This window comes from Gallus gallus, chromosome 2 (assembly GCF_016699485.2).
Source record: "Gallus gallus isolate bGalGal1 chromosome 2, bGalGal1.mat.broiler.GRCg7b, whole genome shotgun sequence".
Taxonomy (NCBI): domain Eukaryota; kingdom Metazoa; phylum Chordata; class Aves; order Galliformes; family Phasianidae; genus Gallus; species Gallus gallus.
In genome coordinates this window covers 44,635,352-44,660,873 of record NC_052533.1, presented here as the reverse complement: position 1 = coordinate 44,660,873, position 25,522 = coordinate 44,635,352, and the positions used below count along the sequence as shown (strand labels likewise).

Genomic DNA, 25,522 nt, shown 5'->3' with positions numbered 1-25,522 from the left:
ATTCAGTTTGTGCTGAAGTTATTGAGGTACAGTTATGGCCTTGGGGATTTTTTGATGTTTGAGTTTTGTTTATTTCAGGGGAAAAAAAAAATGGGAATCATCTTACTCCTAGAGTAAGATCCTGTTCCTGTGTGCTCTTGGAGAATTCAGAGGGATAGAATGAGTTTGTGTAGCAGTGTGCTTTTTAAAGCTTACTAGTGCACTGTATCAACACACAGCTAACAGTGTTCTGTGGGTAATGAGAAGAGCAACTAAAAGCAGAATGAAAATTCCTCTGGAGGCTGTGTTACTCCTAAGCTTCAAATCTAGAGCTTGATTCTTGCAGAAAACCATCACGTTGATGTTAGAACCATTACTTCTACTTCCTTTTGAGAGGCAAAATACAGATTTAATCTGAGATGTCTCCATTAAGTAAATGAAGGACATGATAAAAGGACATGATAATTGAAAAAGGCTTATTCTTCAAACAATTTGTTTCCAGAACCATTAGATAAGTAAATAGATAGAAGGACCTGAGATCAGAGGTGTATGATTCCAACATCTTTCCAGAACTATCTCTTGAGCAACCCTCAACTTATGAACCTGTAACTGGTGCTGCTGTCCCCACTGCCTGCAGTGGGTCCCACCCTGGGGTGCTGGCCCATCCCCTGCATGTGCCTGGCAAGAGCTGCAGGTGCCATTGGGGCAGGACGGGGCTGCTTGTCAGGTAGCACCAGCATGGCTGCTGCCAGCATGGCCGCTGCAAGGGATGGGGTGAGGAGGGCCTGAGGAGCTGCTGCTCTTGTACCTGTGGGTGCCAGGGAAGCTCCTGTTGTGCTGTGCCATTTATAAACCTGTGTCCCATGTCAGATGGAGGAGCAGAAGTGGCAGCCGAGGTCTGGCTGCTGCCCAGTGGCAGCAGGGAGGGGTCCAGAGGCTGGCACATTTCCCTCTGTGCTGCTGCAGCAGGGACTGGCAGGGCTGGAGTAGCACTGGTTTGGGTGGTGGCTTTCTTAGGGCACTTGAGTGGCGGGGGCCCCATGAGTGCTGCTGTCTCTGTGCCTTCTTTGGTGCTGCCAGCAGCCTCCTACCTTGTGGAACAGCTCCGCCCCACATAGGCTGAGCACCTGGTCTGCTCCTCAGGTGGCTCTCGTTCAGGTCTCCCTGCAGGGCAGGGGCAGCCACCTCTCATCTCCTCAGGGCAGCTCCTTACTGGCAGTGTTCAGGCAGTTGTGGATCATCTCTTTTGAAGCATGGGTGAGAGTAGAAGAGTGACTGAAAAATGCAGAGGAGAAGAGTTAGTTGTGTGGAGAAACTGACGTACCTTTCTGTGAGCAGCAAATGCTTCTTCCTCTGCTGGAAACTCAGGAACAGAGGGAGATCTTTCTGCAGTCCTGGTGTGTTTTTGTCAATCCATACAGATTTAGTTGGCGAACAGAGCTTTTCATGTTTTCAGTGTGAAAAACTCCCACAGGTCCTTCCTTTCCCAGTACTTGGAGCTTAAATGTTTCTTCATTGATGACAACACAGTTCCCACCATGACCCCACCAACTCATCTTAAATTGGTCACTTTCAACCAGTTGCAGAATTTCTGTGGAAAGCTGAGGGCTGAGGAGTTGCTGGCTTTGCTCTCCTCAGAAGAAATGTGAGGGAAACGTGGTTTATTCTTCGTCTGAAAAATCAGTGGATCCTTTTCTTCCTTTATCCATGCTGCAGCAGCATCCCCGATTGTTCCTTGTTCATCCTGTCCTGAAGGATGAGGAGAAGGGGAGCCTGAGACCTCAACAGCTTCTCTGGCTTACAAACCGAAAACGTTTCTGATTCAGGTTTTTGATTCAGTTTTAATTTTTCTTGTCTCTGTTGGACTTAAGTTCTCACATAGAGGCATTTCTGCAACAAACCAATCTTTGCCCTGATAGCCAGCAAAAGAAATCCAATGGAATTTTTAGGGTGTTCCCTTAGAGATGCTCAAGCCTCACCGTCATGCCCACATGTTATCACAGTGCCTCTGATGTATGTCTTCAGAGTTATTTAATTGCATAGCATGTATTTGAAATCCTAATCAAAAGACCTAGGGAAGTAAAATTAAAAAAACAACCTTGAATTGGTCTAGTGAAGGTGTGATACTATAAAAACCTAGTGGAATGCTTCTTCTGTATTCTTAGGGTAGTGTTTTTATACTTTAGTAAATAGTTAATCATGTTTAGATTAGGCTGTTTTTCGTTTCAGAAGAAAAATATCAGTCCGCTACCATTCTAATGCTGTATTTCTTCTTCCTTAATGTGTTCTTTGTTATGCTGTTTCTGTCCCATCCTGCAGAGCTTTGTAGGTACCTGTGGAGAGAGCATGAAAATGGTAGAGCGACACAGTGATCCTAAGTCATTGCGGTGTGACCATAAGATTCCAAGTGTTACAGATTAAAAGAAAGAGGAGGAAATTTGCAGAGGACGTAATGCCTGGTTGTTAAAACTGCTTTTACAAAACAATCAAAACAAAACAAAAAACCAACAAACTGTTATTTTCTTTATTTGCATTCAGGACTTGTTCTGGTATTGAGCTTTTCACAGTACTGAGCAGCTCAAAACCTTGTGACTGGGAAGAAACTGTCTTACAGAAAGAAAAAGTCATAGGGCCTCACTGAACAGTAGGAGTTCTTGAGTTTAACTTAAGGAGGTGTCATCACTCTTAATAGAGTGCAAGGAAGGAGCTCATTTCCTTTGCCTCCATCCCCACACACATCCAAGCTAAGATGAAAGCACCAAAGTTGGAGATGCTTAATATGCTGTAATGTTCTTCCACATCAAGATTGTTATTTTCAGTATGTTCTCACCAGCTTCCTGACGTGGATCCAAGGCCTGCAGGTATCTCTGTGAGCCTTTCTAACCAGGCTGCTTGATGATAAGAACTGGCGAAGGTTATAATTGATAAGTAACAATAGGACAAAATTTGTGTATAAATGTCTTGTGTGCATTGTTCATCTCCTTCAGATTCATTTCTGTTCTGTTTTTGGGCCTAGGGAGCTAAATCCAGAAGTGATGTAGATTGCTCTCCTTTAAGAAAAAGCTGTTTGATGAGGCTCTGGATTTTAGTTACCTGTTGTGTGCTTGCAGATATTAATGCCATGGGTGAAGCTCTGCCATTTGTGAAGCTCTGGCATTGCTTTTGTGGAGGAAAGGCAAGCTGTATAGATGCACAAGAAGTTCTTCAGAGGTATCTTCATTTGTGTGCCTGTTAAATCCTGCCAGCAGGGTTAGTCACCTTCTTCTGAATTGGAAATCACATTCTCTGATGCTTTTTTTTAATCTCTATAGAAGTAATGACTGAGTGAGTTGATCAGAATACTTAACCAAGCAATCAGGAAAGGAGAAGATGAACAATATTTTGGTCTTCCTGCAGTACAGACAAAGGCAAAGCCGTAAAAACACTCAGAGGATCAATAATTTAAGAGAAAAACTGACTGTTTAAATTAACTAATTGAAACTGTGTCCCTCAGCTATGGCGAATGGATTTATAGTAGTAGTCTATCCCTCTTTTTTCTAACATCAAAGATTGTTATCCATTAGATACATTATGTTCCCTTATTCCTCAGGATGTGTACTTAACGAGTTTGAGATGCTAGGAATCTTATTCATAGCCCATGCAATTTTCTGATCTTTAAAGTGGGACTGGCTAAAGATGGTCGTACCTCCTTTCTCTTTTTCTTTTCTTTCTTTTTTTAGCAAGGGCAACTTCATAATTCCCTCTTAACCTCTGCTTTATAGTTCACAGCAACACTATGAGTGTCTCAAATCCTCAATTTGCCATATTTTTGCAGTTTGTTTGTGTCGGTTTTTAATGTTTGATGTTTGTAAACTTGACCGAAAATGGATAAAATGGGTGGGAAAATACTAATGTTGTTGCTCTAATAGTGGTGTTTAGGCATTTATGTAACCGAGTAATAATACAGAAATTGTATAAACTGTGAAGTACAGCGGGTTTTTTTGTATCTCATGTCACACAATCACTGTTGTCTTAAACAGTATTTTAACAGGTTGTGAGGAAACGTGCAGTATCAGCTTCCTAAGAGCTCACTGGTTTGTGAATGGCACAGTAAGCTTTTTGACCAGAACAGTGTGACAGGCAGAACAGGAACCTGATATGAAGAGTTCCTCCTAATTTTGAATATTTTTTAAAAAAGAACCAAGACTTTTGATAACATGAAACCAATGTTTTATTCTTAAAAAATGAGGTAGCCTTCTGGCTTTTCAATTCTTTTCCCCATTAACTTTTCCTCTGTAGAGGAAATGGACCTGGGGGTATTGATTGACGCTGGGCTGAACATGAGCTAGCAGTGTGCCCAGGTGGCCAAGAAGGCCAATGGCATCCTGGCTTGTATCAGAAATAGCGTGGCCAGCAGGAACAGGGAAGTAATTGCCCCCCTGTACTCAGCACTGGTGAGGCCGCACCTCGAGTACTGTGCCCAGTTTTGGGCCCCTCACTGTAAGAAAGACATCGAGGCCCTGGAGCGTGTCCAGAGGAGGGCTACAAAGCTGGTGAGGGGTCTGGAGCACAGGCCTTATGAGGAGCAGCTGAAGGAGCTGGGATTGCTCAGTCTAGAGAAGAGGAGGCTCAGAAGAGACCTTATTGCTCTCTATAACTACCTGAAGGGAGGTTGTAGTGAGCTGGGGGTCAGCCTCTTCTCTCGGGTGACTAGTGATAGAACGAGAGGGAATGGCTTCAAGCTGCACCAGGGAAGATTCAGGCTGGACATTAGGAAATGCTACTTCTCTGAAAGGGTGGTCAGGCACTGGAATGGGTTCCTCTAGAGGTGGTGGAGTCACCGAGCCTGGTGGTGTTCAAAGAGCGTTTGGATGTTGTGTTGAGGGACATGGTTTAGCGAGAACCTTTGGTGAAGGGCGAACGGTTGGACTGGATGATTCTGTGGGTCTTTTCCAACCTTAGTGATTCTATGATTCTATTCCTGAGTGCTGCATTTTGGGTCTGACTCTTTCACTACTGTGAAAATGTATCATCTGCCTGCATAATTTTAGGAGGGAAAAATAGGGTTATGAATGAAAACATGCCTGTTTGTACCACCTAGTTTAGTTTAGCACGGTGATCCTCTGCCAAATTCTTTCTTTTCAAGGTTTCTCTCTACAAAATTCTGTACTAACCAGGGCGTCCACCCTTAGAGGAGCCGTGCAAGTTTATATGGCAGAAGGGAAAACAAGTTCTACAGCCGTTGTATTTAGTGGCAGGAAAAAGCAGACTTGTGGTGCATACCATGCTGACAGGTTTCTGCTTAGTTACAAACCTGGGTACATATTAGTCAGTACAATCTCTTATCTCAAATCAGAAATTTCAGTAGCCTTTCTCAAACTTCAGGGCAATTTTGCACTGCACTTCGCCTTTTACCGAAATTCCATCATTTATGGTGCATCCTTAGATGCATGCTGAAGATCACTTTGAAAAACGTGTCCTAGGTGTAAACTCCATCTTTCCTTTTTCCATTTCTCAGCCAGATAGATCCTCATTAACTTTACTGAAGGATTTATTCCCTCTCTTCTTAGGAGGGGAAAAAATAATTGGTTACAATTTTTATTTTCCCTTTTGACTGCCATCAACGGTTGTGACAGATCACGTTGGAGATGCACATGGGGAGGAGCTTTATGCACAGCAGCACTACGCTGCACTGTGCACAACAGCAGTATTTTTGAGCTCAAGCTGTCAAAACTTGTTGCTTGCAGTACGATACAGAAATACTAATGTGTCCAAATTCTGGTTGGTGTCATTCAAAAGCGTTCTTGCACTGAGCAATCTCAAAGGAGTGGGAGAGAACTTAATCTGCATAGGGGTGTCACATCTACTAAGTCTGCGATCTGAGCCATACTTGCAGTGGATGCTCATGCTTTGAAGTACACAAGTGTACAATCCTAGCAGTGCATAGCCCTGCACTGTAAATAGGTCACGGTCTGCAAACTGTGAAACTTCTGTGAAGTCTGTAGCTGCCAAGTGTTTGTGTTGTCAGAAAGTCCTGATTTTTCCTTTTTATTGGCCTCTCAGACTTAACTTCTCTTCGTGATATTTATTATTTGTGCTGTAGTTAGTAAAATACATCTCTGCTCTGGCTGATATCTCTCCATTTCAGCTGCGCTTTGTAAGCTGGGCAGAACAGTGTGAGAAATGCACCCCACGCTTTCTGGCTCCTTAGGAGGATTCTGGGGAGCACAAAGTATTATGACTCAGGTAGGGTACTATGCAAGGTTTTTAAAATTAAAAAGAGAAGAAAATGAAAGCATTAAACAAAACCAAAACAAACCACAGCCAGGGAGGATTGATGCCTTGTGACACATGTTTGTGTGAAAATGAATCTTGATGGACTTTGACTCAACTCTTACTCTGTTAGGTAATTTGAAATTCTGTGCTTGGGAGTGTTTGCATTATCAGGATGCAATCCTGATCGCCTTTACAAACACCTACGAGAGGGGGTGTTGTACTGAACATGTTTCTGGTTAAGCACAAATAAAAAAGATAAAATTAAGCCATTAACTTTGTCATTAGAAGCTGCTCAGAATTGTTCATTCTCACAGGATGAAAAGGTTTTTTTTTCTTTTTACTTTAAGGTGAAATCAGTGTTGCAGTTTTACACAGGTTGAATATTCTGGCTTTTTGTGAGCTGTATTAATTGTTTGAAAACAGGTTGAAAGATAATTTCACTTCAAAAACCGTGATGTGCTTTAGATTCTGTTTAACAGTATTTTATGTTTTTGTAGGTTCCTCTAAAGAAGGAGGAGCTGGAGCTGTGGATGAAGATGATTTTATTAAGGCATTTACAGATGTTCCTACTGTACAGGTAAGGTGCTGTGTATGCTAACCTTTGTTTTCAGGAATATGCTGTTTACAACACTGTCTTAGCCTATTCTCATAATTTTAGTCTTTCAACTGAGGTGTCATTACCTTTCTGTCTTTATGAGCACTTCAATTTACAGCCTCCATGAAAACTTATTTTTTCTAGTTGTTAATTAGCAAAACCCACCTTTTAAAACTATTCTACAAATTATAATCCCATTGTTTCAGCTAAAATTCATTATTACTTTGCTTAATATTTTCCAAGGAGCTACTGAAAATAATTGCATGTTTCAATTTTTAATAAGAAGAACATTTCCATAATCATAGGGAAACATAGGGATTTGAAGTTTCATGGGATAAGCAACTAATAATAATATAAGCAAACAATTTTAAAAGCAGGAATTGCAGTTTCAAACCTGTTTGAATTCTAATGATGCTTGTCTGACATACATGCACTCATCTGTAGCAATACTTAAAAAAAAAAAAAGAAAAACTTATAGTGACTTATTTGAATACTAATGAACCTTTTGGATGCTGAGTTCTTGAAAGTTAAGATCTTCTCTTTTAACAGCTCCTTAAGCCAGAGACTCACACATGCTTGGTGTTTTCACATGAGTTGAGTCACCTAACACCTTGTATTTTCAAAGACTTACTTTGAATATGTTTCCTTTGAGCAGCTGAGGAGTGGAAGACAACCAAGAACTCAAAGTTTTAAAACACCAGAAGGATTTTCTACGACTCCCTTCTCTTGATATATACTTCTATTTTTATTTCCCAAAATGATAATATAGTTCATTGTTAGATGTCATTTTATGGGCAGAAATACTGTCTGCTTTAATAAAGAAACACGTTATCTCCATGGTTCCTGTCTTGTTCAGCAAAAGTTTGTTTTATGCTGTAAGGGCTTTGTTTCTTCTTTGCCTCTCTGAGCTGTTAAGAATTCTTTGGAGGGCAAGACCATCAATCTTTTCATATTGTTTGTCTGTGTTATGTTGACCAGAGTCATATTCCACAACACTGAAAACATGCTGCCCATTATTTGATACTATAACATTTACAGTCCTGAGCAGAGTTCTCTGATCACTCAAATTGCTTAATGACACTGGGAGAACAAAAATAGAACACCTGGATGTCATTGTGTGTGTGTATGATTTTTCTCTGACTCTGCTGGTTGACTTGAGAAGGTAGGTCGTTGCTTAACTGCAGAAGGTGGAGGAGAAAGACCACCTTGTCCTCACTAATAGCCCCTTAGTTGAAGTGGAGAGGCAAAGGAGAATGTGTAACTGACCCAGAATAACCTAAGTTGTAATGTATGAGAATATAAGACCGACTAGCCAGTCAACAAATAAAAATAAATGCTTATTATCCTCAAGAATAATGACTTCCTGCTGTCCAGTCTCAATCTCTGATCTTTCAAAAAAAAGAAACACCCCACAATCTGAGACCACATTGATTACTGCGGAAGGCAGAAGTTTTTCTAATAGACCCTGGGAAGAATTTGCAATGTGCCTGTTCGTTCTAAAGTCAAAATCTGTTAGACAGAATGGATAGAGGGCGTTGTTTCTGTGTTGCTGGGCCTGTTCCCATGTCTGTTTTCATTACACTTGTGTGGGTTTCAGTAGAGGTTTCAGTAAAAACAAGGGAGGAAAATTTATTATGGAAATACGGATCCAATTCTGAGTGAAGTTCATGAAGGCCTGGATTAAATCAAATAAACACACATACAAAATATTCTGGATTTAACTTGCTCCTAAAAACCTTCAGTGGTAATTCTGCTTTTCCAGTAGCCTATTCAAATGACTGTGCTCATCATTAATCTTTAAGGAATATCCTATTGTTTACTCCTATCTAGTTTGTAATTCTTATTTGGAAATACTTTCCATTTAATTAGTTCTTTAATTTGTGTTTAAACGTTAATTTTTCTGTCTTCAATGTGGCATTTACCATTTCTGCTGTGTGTGCATGTTACCCTCCAGTGGATAATTGCAGCCTATAAAGAAGATAAGTTATTTTGAGATACAGTGCAATGACTCTTTTTGCTAATGAGTTCTTTACTTACTGCACTGTGATAGACTGTGAGGACTGTGCCTCTGTATTTAGATTACAAACTGAATAGTTTTACAACTCTTTTTTTCACCTATGTTTAACTGGAAGCAGAAAATTTAGTTGTCACGTTGATAGGAATAATATCCATTAATAGCTGCGTTCTTTTTTTCCTAAGTCTCACTGTTAGATGTTTATACAAACAAATTTGTTTTGGAAAAAGAAAGTATAATTGTTGTCTGCACACAAAATTTCACAAAAGTATAAAGCTTAATTAATTAAAGGCAGGGAAAAAAGATTAAAAACATAACTTTTGTTGTTTTGAAACTATGTATGGAGAATATATTTGGGATATTTAGTGGAAAAAAATTTCACGTTGTGCCACTTACTAAAAATTGCTCATTAAAAAGCCAATTTGAATAGCAGTTTGAATTTGCTTAGACCCAATTCTGTTTTTGCTGGGTAATCAAAATATTAAATTCTTTGCCTAGGCATGCAGGCAGGTCTAACTTAAAGTCATTGTACATGTTGCTTCTGCTCTTGTCTATTGCCTAGCAATTATAATCCCATGGCATTAAATACAGCTCATGGACTGAGATTCTTCATCAGCTGAGAACAGAAATTGGCCTGTTTTTGAGGGCCCTCTCAGTGAGACAGCTTTACCAGAACCTCAGACTGAGCTTAATGTGTACATCGAAGAGATGCTAGTTAGCTGCTGCCAAAAGGTATGATCATGCTTCCCTCGTGGTTGCATTTTACTTTTGGGATAAGTTGGCATAAGCTGCTAAATTGACATATCTTTCTGTATATTAAAGCCCTGAATTAGGAGCAAGACATAGCAAGGTAGGTGGTGGTAAAGATGGAACCTGAGGAGCTTGGATTCCTTCCCTGCTTATCAGACTATTCAGATATGCTGGTGTTGTAAAGCATGGATATTTTCCACATCCTAAGCATTGCAGCATGAAATACAGAGGCCTTCATTACTGTGTTCTGTTACCAAAGCATAGGAGGAAAGGTAGAATGTAGTCTGCTGTAGCTGCTGTACAATTAGTTCAGTATACTCAGGACATTGGAAAGCTGGTTGTTTGAAGTTGCACAGGAAAATATTTTATGAAAAATGTGGATTTGGCTTAACAGTAAAACAGAAGAGACATTTCTAAATCGTCTTCAGAATAAAATGAAAGATGTGTGTTCAAGGGAACAGCGTAAAAGTGCATGCAAAGCAAGGTGTTCCTAACCACTGGTGCTCGTTTCCCCTACACACTCTGTGCTCTTGAACATACAAAGTAATACCTTGCATTTAAGTAGGTAATTAGTGGGGATCAGTTACTACTGTTGCATTTCTATATAAGTTCTAACGCTCACTTCCACTTTGTAGGGCATAAGTCTCCTGGAAGTCCTGCAGAATATCTGGCAGCCCCATATAGAGGTTTCATTTGGTACCAGATGCTTGTATCTGGGCAACTGAATGTAGTACAGCATGTTTATGTAAACAACTTTGGATGCAAGAACGTGGAAGTCTTTAGCTTAAAATGTTATTGAAAAAAATTCTGGCCAGATCAGTTTTCAGTAATTTTTTTCGTATCTCCATATCTTAAAAAATCCTTACATTTTGCATATTCAGTGAAAGCAGAAAAGATTTGCCATATGACTGTCTCCACTTATATTCTCATACTTAAATCTGATGAAAATGTATTATATGTATTAACATGACTTCTCTCTGTCTCTGTATATATGTTTATATATATATAATTGTTTTTTTACAACTTTTCTATTTTGATGTTGACTAGCAGCCCAGTTAAGTCTTTGTAGAGTCACACACTCTGAGGATGAGTCCCTATTCCAAGATATTTATAATCAGGTGGTTGATTACTATTTGTATCAGTGGATATGAGAATGAAATTGAAGTGCAACAGATTATTTAAAACCTCCACTCATAATGAATTGTAATCTGAAAAGAGGCAAAAAAAAAACCCCAAGGTAATGAAATTCTTATGAAAGATCAATTTCTAATGAAAGGTGAAATCCTGAGGAAAATATTGACTCTTCTTTTCTGTTAGTGAACAATCACTACTTAGTGTTAAACTCGATATCTGCTTTAAATAGCTTTTAATACAACTGGCACTGTTCTCTGGAGTTGTATAAGGGCAAGATTTTCAGAACTATGGTGGAATTTTCAGTCGTCTTAAACTAGCTTCCTTCTTCAGGTTAACTGGGAATTGTTCTGTGGTTTTAATATTCCAGATCTATTCTAGTCGAGAACTTGAAGAAACATTGAACAAAATCAGGGAAATCCTCTCAGATGACAAACATGATTGGGATCAACGAACCAATGCGGTAAACTTTCTATCTGATTTCAAGTGTGGGTGGTTGTATTTTCTAATATATGGGTGACTGCATATTTTAAAATGCTTTTCTTAGCGGTAACACTCACTATACTCAAAGGCAGTTTTATTTTACATTTTAAAACCATGAGTTTCCATGTATCAAATCATTTTGGAATAAGCTTTAAAACAAGTGTTTTTTGAAGGGCTGAAATATATTTTTGTTGACATTTGAGTGGAAGCTTTTCTAAAAGCCCTCATAATTGTGGGTTTTTTTTCCATTTCTTTAAAATTACATACTCTGCAGGTAAACTGCTAGCATTGGTACCTCTTGTATGGCTACAATAAAATTTACTTATGGAATTAAAATGTCTGTGTATATATGGCATCTACAGTCTTCATCTAGTTTATGGTATCTTTGAGTATTCAGAAATGGGTATAGGAACATAGTTGTGAATTTGCATATTTGTAGACTGAGACCTAAGACTTCCTATCTGCAGTACTTTTTTTGAACTGTTTTAAAATTACTCCCATATAGTTGAAAATATGATTTTCTTTAAGTTCCTTATTGTTGACTAACAATGTTCCTCTTTGGTGGAATTAGACTTTGCTGGAGACAGACACTTTTTGTACACTTACATTTTCATGCATGGTTGTCTCAAGACCTACCTTAAACTTTGAAACTGGAGATGGACATATGTACATTTTAACAATAATTTGATGCTTCTAAAAATTATTTTTAAAGAGAACATGTATTAGTAGTGTGCGAAACTAAACACCTTGAATTTTTTAGCTCAAGAAAGTTCGGTCGTTGCTTGTTGCTGGAGCTGCACAGTATGATGGATTTTTCCAGCATTTACGGTTGTTGGACGGTGCATTTAAGCTGTCAGCCAAGGATCTCAGATCCCAGGTGGTTAGAGAAGCATGTATTACTGTAGCGTAAGTATAGTTTTACATTTGTGTACATTGCTAGATTTTAGTGTGAATTTGACTGGGAAGTGCTTTACCAGTGTTGCAGGAAAGATTGTCTTGCTGTGCTACTGTGCACTATTACTGATAAAGATCTGAAGCCATAGACAAAACATAAAAGAACAAATTACTTAAACATTTCTAGGTGATAAATGTTGTCAATAATCCTTGTAAAACATTGTATGTGAAGAGGAAGTTACCATCACTAGACCAAGTACTCATTGTTAGTACAATCTGCAGTAGGTACTGCTGTAATGTTGGGGATTAGTCTTAAAAGCACTTAAGTCTGAGTGTTTGGCATAGGACTTTACTGTAAGAGTGAGCTGCAGTGTGTTTTGTGCCCTTGCACTTGACATGAATTGTCTGAGATGCAATTAAAAAGGTAAAACTCAAGTGAAAGCTTAAATAGAAATTTATATGTTTTGATGAGGCAATGATCTTTAATTTTAGTGACAGTCTTAAGAGCACTGACTAACAGAATTAAGACCTCTGCCCTCATTATTCTGGGGTATGAGCTGGGAGGGAAACACTTATAGAAACAGCAAAAACTACCCTGCTGTAAATGTCTTTTCTATGTATTTTTGCCTTTTGTAAAGGCATTAATGTACCCACTGGTATGCAGTGGCTATGTATGTCCCAGAATTCACCCTTGCTCTTTTGGCCTTGTGATAGAACAGACCACAGAATGCTGCTGGAACATACAGCAGTCATTGCCAGGGAAATTCAGGGTTTGAGAAAATAATTTTTGTTTACTAGCATGAAGTCAGTAGTAGCATAAGCTATACTGTGTAATGTCCTCGTCCAGACCTAAAAGTTAGGGATCATGAAAACTTCCTGAAACAATGATGTATTTGTTGTCACTTCCAGATTCTTTTTATATATACAGTCTGCCTGCAGGGAAGCATTTGTTGTCACCACTGGACATTGATGTTACTTTGTGCTGTATGTGTTACCGTATTTGTTAACATTGAAATCAATGTTGAAAAAAAAAAAGAGTACATTTTTATGAATAGCTTACTGTGATAAACTGTTTTGCCAGCATTTTTATGTGAATGTTAGCTTTACAGATTGTGCTATTTGTTTTTCATTATGAAATGAAGTTTCATAGTTAAACCTTCTAATACCTCTGCTAAGTAATAAAAATGTTCTGCAAATCCTATGTTTCCACTGAGGCAAAGGCTTGGAAATAATGAAATGGAGAAGTTCTGCTGTTTAATGTTAAAACAACAAAATTCATTGTGCATTTTATGTAACCAAGAAATTAACTTCAACTAATCAGCTCTGTTTCTTCTTCCTATATAGCCATCTTTCAACTGTTCTGGGAAACAAGTTTGATCATGGCGCTGAAGCTATTGTGCCTACTCTTTTTAATCTGGTTCCCAACAGCGCCAAAGTGATGGCAACTTCTGGGTGTGCAGCCATTAGATTCATTATTCGGGTAGGTGTCCTGCTTTAGTTGTACTTGCTAGTAGTAGTCAGATAGCTGCTCTTAGTAAACATATTTCCAAATTGGTCATATCAGAATTATCTAATAATTTTTTAAAGACTGTTTAATGCTGGATTAAAAAAAAGTTCAGAAGGCACAAGTTCGTCAGAGAAAAGCGCAACAGAGATTTGTAATCATTGAGATTGAGAACTTTCTAAGCTTTTGATTCCTTAAAGCTGTAACACATAGAGAAGAATATTGTATGCTGGCTTTGTTTCAGTATCAGTATTTCCCTCCTAGAATTTTACAGTGCATTTTGAGATGACTGATAGCATAGAGTTGAGAGAGAAGGAAGGAATACACCCTTATGTAGCACGATTACACTTCTCTCTGAGAGAAGAGTATCATTCACAGTCACATTAGATGAGTTCAGGCATGTAGGAAAATAACCCTGTCTTCTTACTTATGGAGGCAAATCAGTCATTAGAAAAGCAGCATGAAATTAAAAAAGCCACTAAGTTATGTTAAATTAGTTTTGTTGGTTCAGTTGAAGATGAGTCTGTGCATGAGCTATAGCTGCCCTGATTTTGTTAAAGCTTCTATTACCTTTAGCTATCCTTTAATATACAAGGTTAAAAACACAGAAGCAAGAACATCCTATCCATTCTGCTCAGTTACTCAATACATAAATCGCATATGCAGGGTGTGTTGACAGTCAGAAAATTTAGACCTCGGTGTTGAAGTGGAAGAAATAAATACTAGCGTTGAGCAAAATGCAGTCCTCCTGTCTACAGATCTCTCCCCCTTGGATTAATTGATGTCAAGGAAACTTTGTGATCAATATTAGATCCTAAGCCATTTTTACTGATGCGTGCTCAAAAACTCATAACAGAAACCACTGATAGCCAGTTCACATCCTCATGCTTTAGTATCTAGCTACTGTGAAATTGAGTTAACAATAGAAGGGAGCAGCTGTATTATGTAGTGTTTTAACAGTTACTTTGAAGAGCTTCACCTTTTATCTTTGCCCTCTCATTGCACTTCACACTTCATAGAATCACCAAGGTTGGAAAAGACCTACACGATCATCCACTCCAACTGTCCACCTACCACCAATAGTTCTCACTAAACCATGGCCCTCAGTGTCTAAACATTCCTTGAATACCTCCAAGGTCAGTGACTGCACCACCTCCCTGGGCAGACCATTCCAGTACCTGACCACTCTTTTGAAGTAGTAGTATTTCCTAACACCCAACCTGAGGCACAACTTGGGGCCTTTTACAGCTGGAAAGAATGTCACGGTGAAACGGAGAGAAACAAACAGAGAAGGAATACTCACCAGTATTCAAAGATCCAGGCTCATGATAAAAGACTCCACAAAGGAGGGATCTTCAGAAAGATATCCTTCCCTAGTGGTAGTCAGCCCTTAAATGGAGTCTAGGGGTCTGAACTGCCTTCACCTGTGCTCCCAGGGCTGACCCAGTCCTCGCCTCAGGTGATCAATCAGTGGTTCAGGCCGTGATTCAACAGTTCCCATACAGGGCCGTTCCCTCTAGTCCTCTAGATTGTTCTAATATTGTATTTTTATTTCTCTTTCTTGACTTTTATTTAGTTCACTGATTTACCTTACATATATTTAAAAAAAAAAAAAGCAAGATTGCATAGTAGTGGAAAATGTTTTCTAGAGGGAGATGTGATTGACGTTGGGCAACAGAGTTTCAGGGTGAGTTGAAGGGAGGCATGTATTGATGCGGCTTCAGTGGGGTATAGCAGAAAATGTGCAGTCTTAAAGCTGAATAAAAGCAAGCCTGAGCCTTTGAGTCCTTTGCTGAACATATTCCAGACAGTATGGAGTTGATGTCTCCGCAGATTTGGAATATGGAAGTTTCATACATTAAACCATTTTGTTTTTTCTCCCCTGTATTGCTTGTTCTCTTGTAGCAGTCACGTGTCACTTAAAACTATGGAAACATAAACAAAACACCAAAAAACAGTAGGAACAAATGCAGCTGCTAGGCTTTCCTGGGTTTTTGGACTCATTCCCTGCTAATTCTGAAGTTGGCAGTACTGTGAGAGCTGATAATTCTTTGTCGGCTCTTTTGATTTCGGTGTTTGTATCCTGTAACAATAACCTAAGGAGAAAAGAGTGATACGTGAGATGCTAACAATTTTTCACAACTGTAGCTTTGAAGCAGTTTCTGTAGACTTCTGGCAATATGAGGGGAGCTGTTATGCAAATTATCTGATGTATTTATTCAAGAAAGGAATAAAGAAGTTAACAGAAAATGCATTTGTTTAACCATATTACTTGGAATTAAAATGATAACTTATTTTAGACATAAAGCATGAAGATGAGGTGAAGTAAGGCTCTTTTAATTCTGAATTATTGCATCTAGATTTAATGTAGCTTATCTTAAAGACTTCAAATGGTAGTTCAAGGATTTCCTTTTCCCATGAGAATAATAGGTGTTTACATTTAGATTTCATACATAAGATTGTTTATATTGTATGCCATACCTTTATTGTTTTATTGACATATTTTGCATTAAAAATAATTTGATGTTTTTAATGTTAACCATATTGATTGAACCTTAAAAGAGAGCCCATAATTTCAGGTTTCTTATTGCTCCGTAACTCTGATTGTAAGACTGCTGTGCCTTTATTTTTCCTTCAGGAAAAACAAATGAACAAAAAAAAACTGTTTAGAACTCCTCTGATTTTTCTGAGGAGAAAGTTGCGTTTGAGCCTTCAGACATGACTTTACCCAGCTAAACACTGCATGTTGTGATTGTGAGCTCTTGTTGGGAACACATTTTGCTTGATCCTGTGGGAATGAAAAAAAGCTTAATAAACGCACATGCTAGCTGTAGTTTCCTATCTGTAGTTTCACTAATAGTTGTAAGAGACCAATTGTAATTTGTATTGTCTCTAATTCTATTCGAGTTCATTATTACTGTACAAATTCAGGAATACTTTTGTCATTAACTACTTTGTTTACTTTTTTCAGCATACCCATGTGCCCCGACTCATACCTTTGATAACAAGCAACTGTACCTCAAAATCGGTTGCCGTTAGAAGGTATGTTACAACATACTCAAATAGCAAATTATTGAAGTTGTTGCTTTCTATATATGATAATTGTTTGTTGAAAGTAAACAGCTTTAAATATGTTTAGCCATCAGCTCTCAATACAAGGAACTCTGTGTTCCAGTAAGCAACAATAATGAATTTAAGCAAAGTTGCTTGGACATTCTTAAGGAATAGTATTTTCTGACATAATATGCAGGGATATGCACTGTATCCTTCAGCAGAATTTAATTTAAAGTATTCTTAACGCTTGTAGAAAGAAACACCTTCTATTTTAAAATCAAAAAGGGGGAAAAAAGTTTTAAGTCAAATCTCTGGTGCTTAGGCTAATGAGAATAAACAGACCAGGTATTGGTAAGCATTGGGAGATTGTAAGTTAGATATGCATGTCTTTGCTGAGAACCAGCCTGAGCCTAGTAAGTGCAGTTCGGGCTAGTCCTGGCAGACCTAGTGAGGTTGGCTCTTGCAGAAGCTCTGCTTTATACTGCTGCCTACTGCGCATGGAGGACTTTGTAAGTTCTTTGCAATGCGGTGTAGTTTCTTGGAACTAGGCTGTGCCCAGATAATAAGTGTACCACTGCACTGGGCTGTGGTCTTGAGATAGAGGTGTGACATGGTGGATTGATCTGTTGCCATATTTAAATGCTAATGTGCATCTTTAGCACATTTTTTAAAAAAAATGATACTTGAATACTTGATTGGGCTCTTGATGACTCTGATTGCTTCTGATAGTGTGTCATTTTTTGCACAAAATCTCTCAAAAGCAGTTAATGCTGTTTCTGGATCCACAGTAACCATGAAAGCAGTATAGCTGTGTATTTGCCAGAAATAACAGCATCTACACTGTTTACTCTTTTTAAGCTGCATTTTCATCCGAAGCAACTATTATCTCAACCCAAATTACACTAACATGTTAAAACTTCCTGTTTTACTGTAAAATACTTGTCAGGCTTCAGTGTTTCCATTTACTTCAGCTTTGTCAAGGAACATGGTTTCAGTTCCTAATCTACTGCACATCAGTGAAGGCAGCCAAAATTGTATTTTCATACTGACTTACTGCCTTCATAAAGAAAAACTAAATTAGTTACAATAATGAGAAGAACTTCTTGTCCTTTATTTTTTGATATTAAGGTGTTACAGTTTGTGCAAATTTTAAATTACGGATGTGTTTTGTGTTTGGAGGCTAATAAAACTGACAACATTGTGTAATAACATGACTTGAACTAAAGATGTTTAAATTTCTGAAATTTAAAGTTTTGTTAGCTTGCATGTTTGCTTTGTACGTTAAGTATTTATTCCCTCTAGATGCAAATACTGAAGTTTCTGTTTATTCTCCAAGCACATTGGAGAAATGAGTATGAATTAAAATGTTTTATTCTGTTTTCTTAGGCGATCCTTTGAATTCTTAGACCTGTTATTACAAGAGTGGCAAACGCATTCTTTGGAAAGGTATGGGCCAGTACATTTTTTCCCCAATAATCAACTACTAACAAATATTGATACAGAAGTCTTTCAATTGAATCCCTGAATTGATTATGTTGTTGAATGTTAGCCAGTCTTTCTAGCACAGCAGGTCATGTGGCTCATTTAGGTACCAGGGAGTAGGAAATCTGTATGCTCCCACCTGCTGCCTCTTCTCCTTACCTTCTCCCTCTCTTCCAATATTGCATGTAAGCAACTGCTCTTCATCTGAAAAAGTTAGTGAATCCTTTTCTTCCTATCCATACCAGAGCAGCGTGCCAAATTTTTCTTTCTCATCCTGTCCTGGAGGATGGGAAGAAGGGGAGCCTGAGGACTCAACCAGCTTCTCTGGCTCAAAAACAGTAGACATTTCTGATTCAGGCATCTCAATTTGAATTTTTCTTGTCTCAGTTTTACCAAAGCTCTCATGTAGAGGCATTTCTGCAAAGAGATGGTTTCTGCCCTGCCAATTCTGCTGGGAGGTGCTCAGACTTCACCATGATGCCTGCATCATCACAGTGATATCACTGTGTCATGCCCGAGGCCTGGTTGGATTGAGCAGCCAGAGCAGATGTCACTGACCAGCACTTGCTGTTGGTCCTGCACGCAGCAGTAGACATTTGAACTTGAGTCAAGTAGCAAAGAAAATAGCAATCTCTTCCCACTTCGTCACCATACGTTGCAAATGCTCTATGATTTTAGTAGCACAGCTTCTGCAAGACATTAGCTGTGTATCTGGTTATTCTCTGTGCTATCAGTAATCTCTCAGAGGCTGCCCTGAATGGCATTAAGTGCATTTTGCTGATGACATAAACAGGAGATATGCAACCCATTTGGTTCCTTTGCTTTTATTTGTTATTCTAGAAATGTAGAAAGCAAGCTAACAAAATCAGTGATATACTTTAGGCCTTTTAAATCACACTCCTCCCTACAGGATCAGGTGCTTTATCTGTTAAGGAAAGGCTTGGTCTGGAGATGGTGTCTGGATGTGGGACTCAAGTGTATGCTAAGTTTGAGGATGCCACTAAATTGGAGGAGCTGTTGACTCCCTTAAAGGCAGACAGATCTTAGAATCATAGAGTCATATAATCACAAAGGTTGGAAAAGACCTCCAGGATCACTTAGTCCAATAGTCTACCACCAATATTTTCCCACTAAATCATGTCCCTTAGTACATCTAAACATCTTGAATGTCTTGACAAATGTGATGGCTGAGCTATCACCAAGGACATGAAGTTGAACAAGAGCAAGTGCTAAATTCTGCACCTGGCGTGGGGCAGCCCAGGACATACGTATAGTCTTGAGGACAAGAGGCAGGAGAGCTGCCCCACAGAAAGAGATCTGGGGGTTCTGGCTGATGGCAAGTTGAGTATGAGACAGCATTGTGCCATGACAGCCCCAAGGGCCAGCTCTACCCAGGGGTGGTGTGTCAGGCCCACACTACCAGCTGGGAGAGGGAAGGGGTTGTCCCGCTGTGCTCTGTGCTGTGCAGCGTCACCTCCAGCACTGTGGCACAATCTAAGAATGACATAAAAATGTTTGAGAGCTTCCAAAGGATGGCTGTGAAGATAGAGAAGGGTCTAGAGGGCGAGGTGCGTGAGGAACAGTTGTGGTCCCTTGGTTTGCTCAGGCCAGAGCAGAGGAGCTGATGGGAGGCCTCACAGAGGCTGCAGCTCCTCACATGGAGCAGAGGGGCAGCGCTGAGCTTTGCTCTGTGTGTCAGCGACAGGGCCTGAGGGAACCAAGGGAAGAGTATGGAGCAGTGTCAGGGGAGGGGCAGCTGGGGGTTAGGGCCAGGGTCTGCACCAGAGGGCAGTGGGCATGGAACACGCTGCCCATGGCAGTGTTCATTGGCGCTGACGTTGCCAAAGTTCAGGAAGCATCTGAACAGTGCTCTCACACATAGGGCTAGAATTTTGGGTTGTCTTCTGTGGAGCCAGGAGTTGGACTTGGTGATTCTTGTGGATGCCTTCCAACATGGTATATTCTTTGGTTCTTCCAGAGACTCTTTGATCCAAGGAAGTGAACTATTGAATAACTGTGTATTTACACATAGTCAGCATTTCAAAAAAGCATCTTAAAAGGCTGGTTAGAGAAAACAAGAAGTGTGTTTTCATTTGTTTGTTTTGTTTTCTAAAAAACTGCATTTGTCTGCCTTTGCTGTAGCCTTTACTGTTTTAGAAAACACAGTTTCTACCTTCAGAAAAGGAAATAGCTGGGAAGCCTACTTAAGCCTCTACAGCAGGTGCAGTCATCAGTATGCTTTGTTTACTTCATACCTTAGAACTTCTCTCTCTGTTTTCTTTTTTTTATTATTTTATTATACATTAACTATTTAAACTTTACTACTTACTTTAGAATTGAATTTGGAGGAGCAAAATAGTATGAGGAATGTTTGTCTTCTAGGCATGCAGCTGTCTTAGTTGAAACGATCAAGAAGGGCATTCATGATGCTGATGCAGAAGCAAGAGTGGAGGCAAGGAAGTAAGTTTGTACTGTTTGCTCTGAAAATTTGTAGATTTTACATGAGGGGTTGAAGGGTGACAGTATATATATTAGCCACATTTGATAGCTCACCTGTAAAGAAAAGGGCATAGATGAGATTGAAAAGTTATAGTTCTGTTCTCAGAGTCTTGAATTAACATCTGATTTCTAATGTAAGAAAATATTCTAAAGATAGAGGCAGTTGGTACCTTCTTAGTGTATTTGCAGATTCTTGTGAAACAGGAGAATGTTTTCACTAGTTTAGGCCAGAGTAGAATTACTGTTCCTTACCCTTAGAATCAATGAGTGGAGAATTTCAGAGAACAGAGAGATTTTTAGGTCAATTTAATTGGTTTCTTAATGAGCTGGTGAGTTTATCTTATACTTGATGTCTTTTCAATTTAAGTCACTTTTGCTCTCATCCCTTATAATCTTTAACATCCTGACTATATTTTGAAGAAAATAACGAACAGTTACAGTTGGTTGTTTTCTTTTTTTACAGGGCTTATTTGGGTCTTAGAAATCACTTTCCTAGTGAAGCAGAGACTTTGTACAATTCCCTTGAGCCACCTTATCAAAGAAGCCTCCAGACATACTTGAAGAATTCTGGCAGTATAGCATCTCTCCCTCAGTCGGACAGGTCATCTTCTAGCTCACAGGAGAGCCTCAAGTAAGGGTCACTTACCTACTTCTCAATCTGAACAAATTATTTTGTTTTTTACAAAAATGTTATTCGGATATGATTAATTACACTTGTTTAAGTTAATCTGTCTGGCTTACCTGAAAATTAAAAATGTTTTGAATGACTTGCTAGTAATGTTAAAAACTAAGTTACATAGAAATTAAGATTTTAAAATACCCTTAAACTGCCAAGTGTTACTTCCTGTACTGCAGGGTATGCAAGTTTCCAGGTATTTGAACTTAAATCCTACAGAAAGGAAGGGGTGGAACAATAAACAGAAGTAGTTACGATGCAGGAAATGTATTTTTAATCAAGTTTTGAGTACTTTTGTGTTTGGATAGATGCTATTTTCCCTGTGTTTTTAGCTTCTAGCATTATTAACAGGTTCTCCCTGCATTTACTAACCTAGGAAATAGGGGCGTGCTTTTACTGTGTCTAATTCTCCATGATTTTTGACTTCACCGTACTTACAGATCTCCTAGATTATTGAATAAAAATAATTGTAAAGGAGATGTATGGGATGAAAAAAAATATGATGACTTGTCCCTACAAAACAAGCTCTATTTGAAACTGCTTAAATGAAATGTCATTTGCAGTAGATTGTGTAAGTGATGAAGTTGTGACAGTTGTCTAGGACTTCTTGGAGTTCATTTTAAGATCAGGCACCCAGGACTTGCAACAGAATGCTTCCAAAATGCCAGGTATTAATATTAGGAAGTCACTGTATATTGTTGTTGATGGTTAGCTGCAGATACCTAATTCTCTGTGAGAAGTTACCTAATAATTCTGACATCTGCATTATCCTTGAGTCCCAGAGCAAGTAGCTAAGGTAAATACACAGTATTATGCACCTTCTCTCAGCCTGGCCTTTTTTGTATTAAAAATACAAAGACTTCCCCTCTTTCATCCATTTTTCCTTGTTACTGCAGACACCATTTAATTTGTTATATATACCAGTCATTTTTCTTCAGCTCCCACTCTTTTTACATGGCAGCTGATTTTGAAGATAAGCTCTGTGGTTAAATAAAACCTTGCAGTGTCAGCCTTAAATATTTCTGTGACCTGAGCTTTGTGTCATCAAAGGAGAAGTGCTCTGTGATGAAGATGTAATTTCATAAAATATAAAAGATTCACTAATAAAAATGGTGGTGTTTTCAGTCTGTATTAACTGTTTTTCTCCAAAAATATTCAGAGAAAGTAGAAAAGGAGAGAAAAAAAAGAGAGTTGGTTTTTTTTTTTTCTTTTCCTTTTGCTCTCTCATTTTGTTGTGAATTAATTGCCTTTTGGATCTGATGCATGGGATGTTTTATTTATAAAAGCCCTTACTTAATGGATTTATTGGATTTTGTCTTTCAGTCGTCCTCTATCTTCTAAATGGTCTGCAGCCAGCCCAGCCAGCTTTGCAGGCAGAGGTGAGCTAATGCTATCTTTTGCACAGTATTTATTCCTTAAAATTCTTTGAATTAGAAGATTTAAATGGAACTTAAAATTTTATTTTGTTAAGTATTTACCCTGTTTCACAATTGAATAATGTTATGTCTCTGTAAGCTGCACCTGCTGCTATGTTTTCCTCTTACTTAGCTTGGATTTTACGTATTTTCAGTTGCGAGTGTAAGACAATTTGCTATGTATTGGAATTGTTCTTTGGTTGTTTATCTTGGAGCTTTGTCATGGGACAGTCATTCTCAAAGAAGCATTGCGTTCTGTGGTCCACATGCGATAATTGGGCTTATCGCGTTTGCAAGTGAAAGATTCCTTGCACCTTTCATCTGTTCCAAAGTAGTTGCTGCTCTGTATTGGAGAGAAAACAAATACAGCACAATTCAGACAGTTCAATTTTGTCACCAGTTTTCAGAGATGAATCTCTTCTTTCTCCTTTCATGTAATGTCTTTGTAACTCCTTACAAAGAAATCACTGAACTCCCTTTTACAAGCCTCTTGTAATTAATTGGTGGTGCTTGTTTGGTTGGTATTGAAACTGTGAAGGAAGAGTCAATGAAAATTTAGTTAATAGTGAACATTTAGCATGTCAGAGGAAATGAATGTAAAAAATATTTTACAGAAGATGAAACCAAAACCAATTCAAGGTATTCAGTCAGCTTGCCCAAAGCTTTACCTCAGCTGAAGTGTGGAAATACTATCTTCTCTCCGTATCGCAAGTTGTGCTGTGAATTCATTATGTTTTGAAGCATTCAGTGATGTAATAAACCCCATAAACATTCCTAATTACGCAGTTTGTAGAAGAATGGGAGCACAGAGCATTAAATGGTAACATTTCATATGGAATGGCAATAAATAGTACTGTAACATGAACTGATCTTTATCTGAATTTCATGGCAACGTGTCCAACATTATTTAATGTCCTTAAAATACTGTGTTTGTATTGACCTCATTTGTGTGACATACGTACTTTTTGCAGGTTTGCTGCAGCAAAAAATGAACACATTAACCTTGCAAATATAATTCATTCTATTCACGACTAACAACTATTTGTTGTTGTTGTTGTTACTAGTTTCGGGCAGCAGCAAGAGTGTTCCAAGCCCAGGAACTCTGCAAAGGTCTCGCAGTGACATTGATGTTAATGCTGCTGCAGGGGCAAAGGCCCGCCATGCTTCTGGACAGACAGCTGGAGGTGGGCGCTTGTCAGCAGCTGGTCTGCCTCCAGGATCTTATGCTTCACTAGGTGAGGGAAACATCTTTATTATAATGGGAAATTATTTCTGAGGCTTTTCTTCAAAGAGCTATGGGAAGACAAGTCTACGTTTGAAAAACTGTTATTGTCATTTTTGCCAGAGTGTTGTAAAAGAGCCCGTTTTCTCACGTAAGTTACCAACTTTGCCAGATGTTTTATTTTTGTTGTGCTAGAAGAATACTAATGTAAGGAATATATTCATACTCTGCTCTTTAAATGTCTTAATCTGGTATTACATTATGTATTGGGAGGGACAATACCTTCACTTAACAGCAGATGGTGATCGTGGTTTTTTTGTGTCCAAAAGTAAACAGGAAATCAGTGCCAGAACTTTTGATTTCCATTTTTTTTTTCTCTTTAGCACTATTGTAAAATGATCAGTTAATGAGACATCCTTGTATTAAGTAGTGGCTTCTTCAGATAATACAAAGTGTTGCACGAATGTGTACAATAGATTTCAGAGAGAGCATCCAAAGTCCATTCATAAAACTCTGTGAAAGTTTTTTTTTCACCTGAGTGATAATCTTCTTTGTCAGGGAGTGATTGCTGTTAGACATAGAAAGCTCTGCAAATTACAGGTTTGCAGAAAAACTGATAGTGGTGGTTGGTGTTAGATGGTAGAACTTCCAAGTTTAGATTCAGCCATCGCATAAGGAGAATAAAGGAATATTGGGCATGTTTTCTTTTTAGGCTGTCCTTAACGTAGGGGTGAGATTCAGTGTTCACTGCTAGTTTTTTCTTCTCAAGCTATGTTTTGCCACCAAGGAGGCAAGTTGTAGTAGTTTTATCACCAGTCGTGGTCACAAGAGAGGCAGAGAAATTATATTAAAAAAAACAACAAAGCAAAACCTTGACCTTTTCAGTCTGTGTTGTGTTTTGGGAGATGTTAGGATACGTGTAAGCTATGTTAATCGATGTTTTGACTGTGTTTTTAGTTAGGTTAAAAACTATTCTAAATGAGCTGCTTCTTTTGTTGTCAGTGCCTACTTGAAGTGGTTTTGAACCACCATTGAATGTGGATCCAGTGTGTTTGCAATGCTGCTGAAAACGAATGCTACTTGGAGCAGGACTTTAGCTTAGGGGTGTGGGCTCCCTCTACTGCCCACACGGGGAATCTGGGAAGCTGAAGGACATACTCTGTTTCTTAGATGAAGCTGGAGATGACTCATAGGAAAATAAAAGTGATAAGAAACATAGGAGTAGGGGGAGGAGAAAAGTGTAAAGTGGAAAGCAAAGAGATAAATCTGTTAGTGTTTATTCATTGTGAAACATAGGATTTACTTCATCATTATAAATTTCACAGAAATTTAGCTCCTGGTTGGAATACTGGTTTGCTTTCAGAACATCTTAAGCCATGTGTGCGATTCATGCTTAGAATTTTGGAGGCAGGAGTTAAGGGCACAGAGGTTGTCAGGGAAGTAAAGAGTGGAGGTTTTATGCAGGGAAATACCAGAGATAAAGAAATAGCATATTCTCATTGGAGTTAGTAGATGGGGAGTGGTGAATACGTGGTCTGTAAGTCCATGTCAAATTCTTTTGAGGGATTT

General features: G+C 38.7%; 1 protein-coding gene across 47 annotated transcripts in view; it reads left to right on the top strand.

The window, feature by feature from the left end:
* The window catches only part of CLASP2 (cytoplasmic linker associated protein 2), a 137,403-nt gene that overhangs the window by 60,382 nt on the left and 51,499 nt on the right, over nt 1-25,522 (top strand). For all 47 annotated transcript variants that reach the window (XM_040682898.2, XM_025147229.3, XM_040682799.2 and 44 more), the window contains 10 exons: nt 6,732-6,811; nt 11,095-11,187; nt 11,968-12,113; nt 13,446-13,581; nt 16,577-16,647; nt 18,046-18,105; nt 20,524-20,601; nt 21,104-21,271; nt 22,640-22,695; nt 23,796-23,966. In XM_040682898.2, coding sequence (XP_040538832.1) covers nt 6,732-6,811; nt 11,095-11,187; nt 11,968-12,113; nt 13,446-13,581; nt 16,577-16,647; nt 18,046-18,105; nt 20,524-20,601; nt 21,104-21,271; nt 22,640-22,695; nt 23,796-23,966 — 1,059 coding nt within the window. The remainder of the gene's footprint in view (nt 1-6,731; nt 6,812-11,094; nt 11,188-11,967; nt 12,114-13,445; nt 13,582-16,576; nt 16,648-18,045; nt 18,106-20,523; nt 20,602-21,103; nt 21,272-22,639; nt 22,696-23,795; nt 23,967-25,522) is intronic.